The sequence below is a fragment of the Neomonachus schauinslandi genome, chromosome 11 (assembly GCF_002201575.2).
Source record: "Neomonachus schauinslandi chromosome 11, ASM220157v2, whole genome shotgun sequence".
Taxonomy (NCBI): domain Eukaryota; kingdom Metazoa; phylum Chordata; class Mammalia; order Carnivora; family Phocidae; genus Neomonachus; species Neomonachus schauinslandi.
The window spans coordinates 69,128,714-69,141,473 of record NC_058413.1 but is presented as its reverse complement, the minus strand read 5'-3'; the positions used below and the strand labels follow the sequence as shown (position 1 = coordinate 69,141,473).

Sequence of the window (12,760 nt, the reverse complement as noted above, 5' to 3'; positions counted from 1 at the left end):
AAAACCATTTACCATGCAAATGGACACCAAAATCCTTATATCAGACAAATTAGATTTTAACCCAAAGGCTATACTAAGAGAAGAGGAAGGACACTATATCATACTTAAAGGGTCTATCCAACAAGAAGATCTAACAATTGTAAATATCTATGCCCCTAACATGTGAGCAGCCAATTATATAAGCCAGTTAATAACAAAAGCAAAGAAACACATTGACAACAATACAATAATAGTGGGGGACTTTAACACCCCCCTCACTGAAATGGACAGATCATCTAAGCAAAAGATCAACAAGGAAATAAAGACTTTAAATGACACACTGGACCAAATGGACTTCACAGATATATTCAGAACATTCCATCCCAAAGCAACAGAATACACATTCTCCTCTAGTGCCCATGGAACCTCCTCCAGAATAGATCACATCCTAGGTCACAAATAAGGTCTCAAACGGTACCAAAAGATTGGAATCATTCCCTGCATATTTTCAGACCACAATGCTTTGAAACTAGAACTCAATCACAAGAGGAAAGTCAGAAAGAACTCAAATACCAGGAGGCTAAAAAGCATCCTACTAAAGAATGAATGGGTCAACCAGGAAATTAAATAAAAATTTAAAAAATTCATGAAACAAACGAAAATGAAAACACAACTGTTCAAAATCTTTGGGATGCAGCAAAGGCAGTCCTAAGAGGAAAGTATATAGCAATACAAGCGTTTCTCAAGAAACAAGAAGGGTCTCAAATACACAACCTAACCCTACACCTAAAGGAGCTGGAGAAAGAACAGCAAATAAAGCCTAAACCCAGCAGGAGAAGAGAAATAATGAAGATCAGAGCAGAAATCAATGAAATAGAAACCAAAAGAACAGTAGAACAGATCAACGAAACTAGGAGCTCGTTCTTTGAAAGGATTAACAAGTTGATAAACCCCTGGCCAGACTTATCAAAAGGAAAAGAAAAGGACCCAAATAAATAAAATCATGAATGAAAGAGGAGAGATCACAACCAACACCAAAGAAATACAAACAATTATAAGAACATATTATGAGCAACCCTATGCCAGCAAATTAGATAATCTGGAAGAAATGGTTGCATACCTAGAGATGTATAAACTACCAAAATTGAACCAGGAAGAAACAGAAAACCTGAACAGACCTATAACCACTAACGAAATTGAAGCAGTCATCAAAAATCTCCCAACAAACAAGAGCACAGGGCCAGATGGCTTCCCAGGGGAATTCTACCAAACATTTCAAGAAGAATGAATACCTATTCTTCTGAAACTGTTCCAAAAAATAGAAATGGAAGGAAAACTTCCAAACTCGTTTTATGAGGCCACCATTACCTTGATCCCCAAACCAGACAAAGACCCCATCAAAAAGGAGAATTACAGACCAATATCCCTGATGAACATGGATGCAAAAATTCTCACCAAAATACTAGCCAATAGGATCCAACAGTACATTAAAAGGATTATTCACCTCGACCAAGTGGGATTTGTCCCTGGGCTGCAAGGTTTGTTCAACATCCGCAAATTAATCAATGTGATACAATACATTAATAAAAGAAAGAATAAGAACCATATGATTCTCTCAATAGATGCAGAAAAAGCATTTGACAAAGTACTGCAACGTTTCTTGATCAAAACTCTTCAGAGTATAGGGATAGAGGGTACATACCTCAATATCATAAAAGCCATCGATGAAAAACCCACAGCGAATACCATTCTCAATGGGGAAAAACCGAGAGCTTTCCCCCTAAGGTCAGGAACACGGCAGGGATGTCCACTGTCACCACTGCTATTCAACATAGTACTAGAAGTCCTAGCCACAGTAATGAGACAACAAAAAGAAATGCATCCAGGGCGCCTGGGTGGCTCAGTTGGTTAAGCGACTGCCTTCGGCTCAGGTCATGATCCTGGAGTCCCGGGATCGAGTCCCGCATCGGGCTCCCTGCTCGGCAGGGAGTCTGCTTCTCCCTCTGACCCTCCTCCCTCTCATGCTCTCTGTCTCTCATTCTCTCTGTCTCAAATAAATAAATAAAAAATCTTTAAAAAAAAAAGAAATGCATCCAAATCGGCAAAGAAGAAGTCAAACTCTCACTCTTTGCAGATGATAGGATACTTTATGTGGAAAACCCAAAAGACTCCACCCCAAAACTGTTAGAACTCATACAGGAATTCAGTAAAGTGGCAGGATATAAAATCTATGCACAGAAATCAGTGGCATTCCTATACACCAACAACAAGACAGAAGAAAGAGAAATTAAGGAGTTGATCCCATTTACAGTTGCACTGAAAACCATAAGATACCTAGGAATAAATCTAACCAAAGAGGCAAAGAATCTGTACGCACAAAATTATAAAATAGTCATGAAAGAAACTGAGGAAGACACAAAGAAATGGAGAAACGTTCCATGCTCATAGATTGGAAGAACAAAAATTCTGAAAATGTCAATGCTACCTAGAGCAATTTACACATTTAATGCAATCCCTATCAAAATACTATCCACTTTTTTCAAAGAAATGGAACATATAATCCTAAAACTTGTATGGAACCAGAAAAGACCCCGATTAGCCAGAGGAATGTTGAAAAAGAAAAGCAAAGCTGGTGGCATCCCAATTCCGGACTTCAAGCTCTATTACAAAGCTGTCATCATCAAGACAGTATGGTGCTGTTTCTAAAACAGACACATAGATCAATGGAACAGAATAGAGAGCCCAGAAATGGACCCTCAACTCTATGGTCAACTCACCTTCAACAAAGCAGGAAAGAACGTCCAATGGAAAAAAGACAGTCTCTTCAACAAATGGGGTTGGGAAAATTGGACAGCCACATGCAGAAGAATGAAACTGGACATTTCCTTACACCGCACACAAAAATAGACTCAAAATGGTTGAAAGATCTCAATGTGAGATAGGAGTCCATCAAAATCCTAAAAGAGAACACAGGCTGCAACCTCTTCAACCTCAGCCACAGCAACTTCTTCCTAGAAACATCACCAAAGGCAAGGGAAGCAAGGGCAAAAATGAACTATTGGGACTTCAGCAAGATAAAAAGCTTTTACACAGCACAAGAAACAGTCAACAAAACCAAAAGAAAACCGACAGAATGGGAGAAGATATTTGCAAATGACATATCAGATAAAGGGCTAGTATCCAAAATCTATAAAGAACTTATCAAACTCAACACCCAAAGAACAAATGATCCAATCAAGAAATAGGCAGGGGTGCCTGGGTGGCTCAGTTGGTTAGGCGACTGCCTTCGGCTCAGGTCATGATCCTGGAGTCCCGGGATCGAGTCCCGCATCGGGCTCCCTGCTCGGCAGGGAGCCTGCTTCTCCCTCTGACCCTCCCCTCTCTCATGTGCTCTCTGTCTCTCTCATTCTCTCTGTCTCAAATAAATAAATAAAAAATCTTTTTAAAAAAAAAAAAAAAAAAAAAAAAAGAAATAGGCAGAAGACATGAACAGACATTTTCCAAAGAAGACATCCAAATGGCCAATAGACACATGAGAAAGTGCTCAACATTGCTTGGCAAAAGAGAAATCCAGATGAAAACCTCAATGCGATACCACCTCACACCAGTCAGAATGGTTAAAATTAACAAGTCAGGAAATGACAGATGTTGGCAGGGATGCAGAGAAAGGGGAACCCTCCTACACTGTTGGTGGGAATGCAACCTGGTGCAGCCACTCTGGAAAACAGTATGGAGGTTCCTCAAAAAGTTGAAAATAGAGCTACCATACGACCCAGCAATTGCACTACTGGGTATTTACCCCCAAAATACAAATGTAGTGATCCAAAGGGGTACGTGCACCCCGGTGTTTATAGCAGCAATGTCCACAATAGCCAAACTGTGGAAAGAGCCAAGATGTCCATCGACAGATGAATGGCTAAAGAAGATGTGGTATATATATACAATAGAATATTATGCAGCCATCAAAAGGAATGAAATCTTGCCATTTGCAATGATGTGGATGGAACTGGAGGGTATTATGCTGAGCGAAATAAGTCAATCAGAGAAAGACATGTATCATATGATCTCACTGATATGAGTATTCTTAATCTCAGGAAACAAACTGAGGGTTGCTGGAGTGGTGGGCAGTTGGAGGGATGGGGTGGCTGGGTGATAGGCACTGGGGAGTGTATGTGCTATGGTGAGCACTGTGAATTGTACAAGACTGTTGAATCACAGACCTCTACCTGTGAAACAAATAATATATGTTAATAAAAAAAAAGAAGAAGAAGATAGCAGGAAGAGGAAAATGAAGGGGGGGAAATCGGATGGGGAGATGAACCATGAGAGACTATGGACTCTGAGAAACAAACTGAGGGTTCTGGAGGGGAGGGGGGTGGGGGGGGGGGGGGTTAGCCTCGTAAGGGTATTAAAGAGGTCACATACTGAAATGAGCACTGTGTGTTACACGCAAACAATGAATCATAGAACACTACATCAAAAACTAATGATGTAATGTATGATGATTAATATAAAAAATCTAATGATGAATGTACGGTGATTAACATAACAATAAAATTTAAAATTTTTTTTTTTAAAAAGGGGGAAAAACACAAAAAAATAAAATAAAACTTTAGGTGAAATAGGAAGTTAAAATTTTAAATTTAAACACAAATGTAGTCATGTTTAAGACTTTATAAAACAAATGTGATATCTCTACCGGAAGAAGAATTCAGTACATCATTGTATAAGTACATCCTAAGTGATATAAAATGATCAATTGTTCACCATGAAAAATGAGAAGAAGACAAGCAAAATATACCTGGCAGAACACTTATCTTGACATTTCTCCATTAAACATATAAAACTTTTCCAGTCTATTAAAGTAATATAAAATTACCTGAAGAAATCATGCCCTGCGAAGCCAGGCCCAATGTTATAATGCACATTAAGACTTCCCTTCCAGCTGTCATCTGGTGGAGCAGTTCCTCCCATGTGACTGTTGAGAGAAAATGAAAATGACAGAAAAAGGCTGAGCATCACAATTTCTTAGAAGAAATCATGAAGTCTTATAATGAGATATTTCATTCATACATTTAACAAATATTTATTGAGCCCAGTACTGTCAATATGCCCTTTCTTTGTGCAACTTACATTTTAGCAAGAGAGCCAAAATTGAAATATATGAAGTACTTACTATGTTTGTGGAAAGAGGGCTTAGGAAAAAAAAAAATAGGGAGAGGAAATGAGAAGCATCAGCCTCTTTACTTTTGACTTTATGTAGGGAAGCATTAGATCTAAGAAATAGTGAAAATAGCAAACTCATGACTGTGTTAAGGAGAAGAAACTAATTTCTAGAGAAGCTGCTGGTTACCTAGTGGGCACTCATAAAGCAATTATTAAATTGTATTGGTACAGACATCTAAAAAAAATAAAAGTGGGAGATTTATGAAAGAACATCAATAATAGAATGCAAGAATAGCAAACATTAATTAAATGTTTACTATATTCTAGATACTTTACACACTTGCATTGATCTCATCTCCTCCTCATAATAACTTTATTAGGGAGAAAAAATTACTATCCTCATTTCACAGATACGGAAACTGAATCAGAGAAAGATTAAGTAATTGGTCCAAGTTCACACATCTAAAGTGGTGGGCACTGTAATATTTTAAAAATACAGGTCAAGTACAAACATCAAATGAATATCAAAGAAAATCCAACTATTTGAAAAATCTCCAATCAGCATTTTTATCTTGGACACAGTTTTGCACTTGAGACTTTCATTTGTAGCAGACTAAAGGTTTCTTGCCATTTCTTGGTGTACTCTGTTATTCCTACTTCAGGAACTATTTTGAAATAAGACTTTTTTTAAAACTCATTTTCCTACTTTGTTTCTTTATTTTTTTTTTAATTTTTTGAGGTATAAGTGACCTATAACATTGGTTTCAGGTATACAACCAGACTTTATCCTAACGTAATTAGATTACATTGGTTTTAGACAAGAAAATGGACACATTAGTGTAAAATATCTTAAATCTCATATCCAATTAGAAAATCATACCGTAGTAATATTTCTGCATCATTATACCCAATAGGATGTACAGGGATCTTGGGGATTCCCACTCCTTCTTTGACATCAAGTCTAAAGGTGTACTCTGCAGAAATTAATTGCATAAAATGAAAACAGCTGAAAAATCTGAGCAAGGGGCATAAAGAAATTTCTTTTATTACTATCTCAGATTTATTACATGTTTGAAATTATATCAAAATTCAAAGTTCTCCCAAAACCAATGACTGTTTTACCTAATATAGCCTATTTAATTCAACAGTAAGAAATTAAATCATTCAAATTTTAATAAAATCAACTATGGGGATTATAAATTTCCAAATTTGTTTTGACATTTCATGTAATTCTCTTAAATTTTACAAGAATATTTTATTTCCTCAAGGAGATCTTGAATCCTTCTTAGGGAAGCTTCAGTTAACTAGTTGCCTGGAAAATGTGTCCCAAATTCTGAAACTAGATATAACTGAAAAAAAATTAAAGGGAATTTATGAGATCTTGGGAATAATAAAGATCTTATTCAAATAGTAACACAATATTCTCTTTAAAGGAAGACTAAAAAGTACTGTCAGAATTAAAACCTCATTGGGACTTTGGCTTTCAGCCAAAATAGTTGTATAGCACTAAAACACCTATCTTAGAAACAAAGGAAGATTTCAATCAAATGACATCAGATTCCACCTCAAGAAAATAGAAAAGAATAAATAAGGCAAAAATAAACAGGGAAAGAACATTATAAAGGTCAGAGCAGAAATGCAAGAAATAGGAGACAGAAAAATGGTAGCAATTATGAATAAAATCCAAAGCTGGTTTTTTGAGATCAATAAAACTGATAAATCTCTAGCAAGACAATTCAGGAAAAAAAGAAAAAAAGAAAAAGAAAAAAAGAGAGAGAGAGAGAAACGGCCATGATCAGGAATAAAGAACAGAGTATCACTCTAGTACCCTGCACATGCACACACGGACACACACACGCATACAGAATGAGAATATTATGAACAACTCTATTAAATTTAACTTAGAGAAAATGGACAAAATCTGTGGAAGACATAAACTACCAAAGCTCAATCAACAGTAAATGGACAACCTAAATAGCCACATACTTATTTTAAAAATTGAATTTGTAGTTAAAAACATGCCTACAAACAAAACTTCAGGCCCAGATTTGCTAGGGAATTCTACCAAATGTTTATAGGCAAAAATGACTCATTCTATGTAAACTCTTACAAAACAACAAAGATAAAATAGTTCCCAACTCACCCCATAAGGCCAACATTACTCTGATACCAAAATGAGAATGAAATACTACAAGAAAATAAATCTGTAGGCCAATATCCCTCATGACTAAAAAGAGATATGCTTAACAAAATTTTAAATTCAGTGATATACCAACAACATATAAAAGGATAATGTATTGTGACTAAGAGTTTATCCTAGGATGGGAGGGTTGGTTTAACATTCAAAACTCTATTAGTATAATTTAACAAAAGTAATATAACAACTTATCATCTCAAGACTCAGTAAAAGCATTTGACAAAATTCATTATACATTCCTAGATAAATGTGCTAAGATAAAATCTCTTAGCCTATTAGAAGTAAACTCCCCCAGCTTGACAAAAAGAATCTAAAATAAAACCTACAGATGTATCATACTAAACAGAGAAAGACTGGATTTTTTCTTCTTGAGGCAGGAACAAGGTAAGGACATCTCCTCTAACACCTTTCTCCAGAAATGTATGAGAGGTACTAGCCAGTATACTAAGGCAAACACATTTTAAAAAGTAAAGGGCATCCAGATTGGAAAAAAAGAAAACCTTATTTACAGAAAACATGATCGTCTATGTAAAAACTGACGGTATCTATAGAAACCTACTAGAACTATTTAGTAAGTTTAACAAGCTTGCAGGATACAAGACTGACGTATTTCTTCTACAAAGTATTTCTACTTACTAGCATTGGACATATGGAAATTGAAATTTAAAATGTATTATTAAAAAGCATACAACTAGGAAATGCATATGGGTAAATGAGAAAGATGTGCACAAGCCATACAGTAAAACTGCAAACATGTGGAGTTAATTAAATAATACCTAAGTAAATGGAGAGTTGTGCCATGTGTATGAATCAAAATATTCATTATTTTTTAAGATGTCAGTTCTCCCCAAATTGACCTATAGATTTAATTCAATCCCAATCAAATTCCCAGGACACTTTTCAATGGAAATTAATAAGCTGGATCTAAAATTCACATGGAAAGGACCTAGAATAGCCCCAAAAACTTTGGAAAAAAAATGTTAATTTGGAGGATTTACATATCTATTCGAATGTAAAATTAAAAAGACTGACCAAACTAAAGGTAGCAAGGATATAGAATCTGGAACACTCATGCACTGCTGCTAGAATGTAAAATGGTACAAACACTTTGGAAAACAATTTGAAAATTTCTCCAAAAGTTAAATATGTGTCTATCATATTATCCAGTTGTTCGATTACTATATATTTACCCAGGAGAAATAAAAGCATATGTACATACAAAGACTTGTATACAACTGTTCATAGCAGCTTTATGTATAAGAGTCCCCAAACTAAAAACGATCTGAATGTCCATCCAAGTAAATGAATAAACAAACTGTAGTATATCCATTCAATGGAATACTACTCAGCATAAAAAGGAATGAACCACTGACACAGACATCAACATGGATGGATCTCGAAATAATTATGCTGATTGAAAGCAGATCAGTGGTTTAGGGACTGGCAGAGAGTGGGTAGGAAGGGTTTGGAGGAAAGTATTATAAGAGAGGAGTGAAAACTTTTTGGGTAATGGATATGTTCATTATCTTAATTGTGGAGGCAGTTACACAGATGTTCAACATGTAAAATGTGGAAAGTTTTGACAACACCCAAAAACTCATTGATATTGAAAAAAAAATACAAATGTATGATATCTAGAGAAGGCTAAAATCACCAATCAATTCAGAAAACCAAAGTTCTAGTTTGGTAAAAGCAGTATTACTTAGGGTAGGGGGATCTATGTTTCTGCACCTCTACTAAAAGTAGAGAAAAATTCAACGGGCCCTTCCCTCTCCATGTCCACACCTCATGAAAATTTGAAACGAAAGTAATATATGGGAAATGTTTTTTAATTCTTAGCAATAGTAATCCAAAATATTGTAATTGTATACAGTTTTAAGGTTATTTTGTAGATGTTTGCTTTTATGTCTTCTGTAAGGGCAGGTAGTATTTTTGCAAAAATGGGTGAACCAGGACAGGCCCATCCATTACCTTTAGCTGGATAGCCTGGAGTGAGCGGGTCCCCAGCGCCATTCAAATTTAATACATTCCCTCTCTGTGCTGCAGTTCCAGGAAGGTTCCATCCTTTAGGATATGGCTGTACTGCAGGGGCAAAGTAATCCGCTGGATCGGAGTATAAGATGATTCCTATGGCTCCTGCTAACATGGCATTTTTAACCTGCAGGGGCAATGTGCAATCCATAATGTAGAACTGGCAGATGATTAATTCATCTAAGAGAAAATCAATTTAATAATGTAAGGAACTTGAGACACTGCTTTTTATCATGCTGCTAGACATTCAGTTCTTTATGCCTTGAATACAATTTCTCTCCTGGGGGGAGCTAACAACTCTCATTTATTCTATACAACTCCAAACAAGTTATTGTCTCTTCTGTGGAACAGTCCTATTGTGGCTAGAACTGCAAAATTAATGTCTCCCTTCTTTCTACCTCTTCTAATTTGTACATATTTCTGTTATAGGATGGGTCATAGTATTTTAAAATATCTTTAAAATATCTTTCTCCCTTGCTAGACTGAGGGTGTTCTTAGAAAAGGGACCATGTCTTGTTTACTTTTAACTATCCACCCTCCAAAGTCTGGCACATCATAGCAATATCTGTGGAACTAAAATAATTTAAAGTTCTATACAGAGTGTGTGAAAAATTGCCTACTGTGTTTTGTAAATATTTTCTAACAATCCAAACTCACCACATAGGAAAATCTTTCCTGCAAGATTCTTAATTCATTACCAGAAATACTGTAGCAAAAGATAGATTACAATAAGTCTTGATTAACTAAAACACACTGCAATATTCAGAAAGCATTCTTACAATATGAATGGGAGTACAATCTGTCACAACTTTTTTTGAAGGGCAATTTGATGCCTGCCAAAATTTTGAAAGAATATACATGCTGACTCAGCCATTAAATTTCTAGGAATCCATACTATAAAAATCTTCACATAAATGTTCAAGTATATGGACTAAGATGTTCACAATGGAATTATTCTTAATAGTAATAAATTCAACCCAAGCATCTGTCAGTGCAGGAACGGTTAAACTGCTTATCACTTCTACAAAGTATTATGTACCCATCAAAATAACAAGTTATTTACTTAATAAGCAGCTATATAGAATTAACTAAGTACTAGGCACTATCATAAGTGTTTTCAAACATAAAGTTATTTAATCTTCATAAGGATTCTAGGAGATTAATGCTATTATTAGCATTCTCACTTTATGTATGAGGAAACACTGGCAGAGAAAGATTAAATAACTTGCTCACAGTAAAAGGTTGAGAGAACAGGGAGCCTAGACTAGACCAGAATCTATGTTGTAAGAATCCAGAGTCCTATACTTGTAACGACACATTATACAACTCTCAGTGTTTTGACATGGAGGAATACCTATATATTATTGCTGAGTGAGAAAATAAAGTTATATATAGTATATGATGCCATCTTCGTAAAAAAGCTGTATAATATTTGTAAAATTAGTATCTAGAAAAAGATATTTATATTCATATGTCACAGAATTAGGTCTAAGAAAAGCTGGGAAGATTGATCATGTCCAGGCAAATAAAATGGGCAATGTAGGGGATCTTTCAGTTTTCAATTTACAAAAAATTTCCCTCAAAAAATTTTAAAAAGCAAATTTTGTTTCTGTTATAAAAGTAATTTCCTTTTCTAGATAGGTGAGGTAAAATAAAAACAGGATTTCCTGTGCAACCGTGGCAAATAGGAAGATTTTTTAAATACATATATTGAGGTAATTCTGAAAAAAAAAGTGCAAGCTGATCATTTACATTTAGAGGATATACACTATCCTCTTCTCTCTAGAAAAGGAGGTGATACAATACTTTATTTCCTCTGAAGATTTTTCCGTATCTTGCGATAACAATCTTTCCACTACAGTTGATGTTCATCTCTCTTTCCAGTTTGAAAAAATCTTCAGTACGAGCATAGTTCACATACATAAGATCTCCCTGTAAGGAAAAGAAAAAATTTAAAAATACATAGAATACTGCTACAATTAAAGGGAAAACCAATGAGTAAGTTTGCTCCACAATACCACATCATCAAAAGTTATCTTTCCTGGATCGGGCTTGAAAAACAGATCCGTGCTAATTCTGTATGTTTTTAGAAAATATTTCAATACTTTGAAAGGTTGAAAAAAATGCCAATATGTAACACTTTAAACCATGTGTTCTGTTTTGAAGAGATTATCGGCATATACTGAACCAGAGGAAATAGAGATCATTTAAAAAATCCCAACTATGTTTTAAACAACCCACTCCACCAAAAATAATAAAATACCTAGGAATAAACTTAACCAAGGAGTTGAAAGAACCTGTACTCTGAAAACTATAAAATACTGATAAAAGAAATTGAAGAAGACACAAATAAATGGAAAGATACTCCATGCTCACAGATTGGAATATCATTTAATATCATTAAAATGTCCATACTACCAATGCAATCTACAGATTCCATGCAACCCCTATCAAAATACCAACAGCCTTTGTCACAGGAATATGAAAAATAATACTAAAATGTGTATGGAACCACAGAATACTTGAATTAGCCAAAGCAAGCATGAGAAAGAACAAAGCTGGCGGTATCACAATCCCAAATTTCAAGATAGATTACAAAGCTGTAGTAATCAAAACAGCATAGTACTGGCATGACGACAGACACATAGATCAATGGACCAGAATAAAGTCCAGAAGTAAACCCACACTTATACAATCAAATAATCTATGACAAAGGAGGCGAGAACATACAGTGAGGAAAAGACAGTCTCTTCAATAAATGGTACTAGGAAAACTGAACAGCTTTATGCAAAAGAATGAAACCAAGATACTTTCTTACACCATCCACAAAAATAAATTAAACATGGATTAAACCCCTAAATATGAGACCTGAAACCATAAAACACCTAAAAGAAAACACAGGGGAGTAATTTCTTTGACATCAGCCTTAACAACATTTTTCTAGATATGTCTCCTTGGGCACAGGAAACAAAAGCAAAAATAAACTATTGGGACTACAGCAAAATAAAAGCTTTTGCACAGCAAAGAAAACCATAAACCTAACTAAAGAGGGGAAAGATAGTTGTAAATGATATATCCAGTAAGGGGTTAATATCCAAACTATAAATATAAAGACCTTATACAACCCAATACCAAAAAATATGTACATACATACATAATCAGATTAAAATGGGCAAAAGAGCACTTTTTCATGTGTCTGTTGGCCATTTGGATGTCTTCTTTGGAAAAATGTCTGTTCATGTCTTCTGCCCATTTCTTGATTGGATTATTCTTTGGGTGTTGAGTTTGGTAAGTTCTTTATAGATTTTGGATATTAGCCCTTTATCTGATATGTCATTTGCAAACATCTTCTCCCATTCTGTCCCTTGTCTTTTGGTTTTGTTGACT

At 35.1% G+C, this 12,760-nt stretch overlaps 1 protein-coding gene across 1 annotated transcript in view; it reads right to left on the bottom strand.

Moving 5' to 3' along the window:
* The window catches only part of NAALAD2 (N-acetylated alpha-linked acidic dipeptidase 2), an 83,387-nt gene that overhangs the window by 44,946 nt on the left and 25,681 nt on the right, over window positions 1–12,760 (bottom strand). Inside the window, exons 6-9 of the mRNA XM_021679091.1 lie at window positions 11,180–11,305; window positions 9,314–9,500; window positions 6,026–6,119; window positions 4,859–4,957 (exon numbers count right to left, since the gene is read on the bottom strand). Coding sequence (XP_021534766.1) covers window positions 4,859–4,957; window positions 6,026–6,119; window positions 9,314–9,500; window positions 11,180–11,305 — 506 coding nt within the window. The remainder of the gene's footprint in view (window positions 1–4,858; window positions 4,958–6,025; window positions 6,120–9,313; window positions 9,501–11,179; window positions 11,306–12,760) is intronic.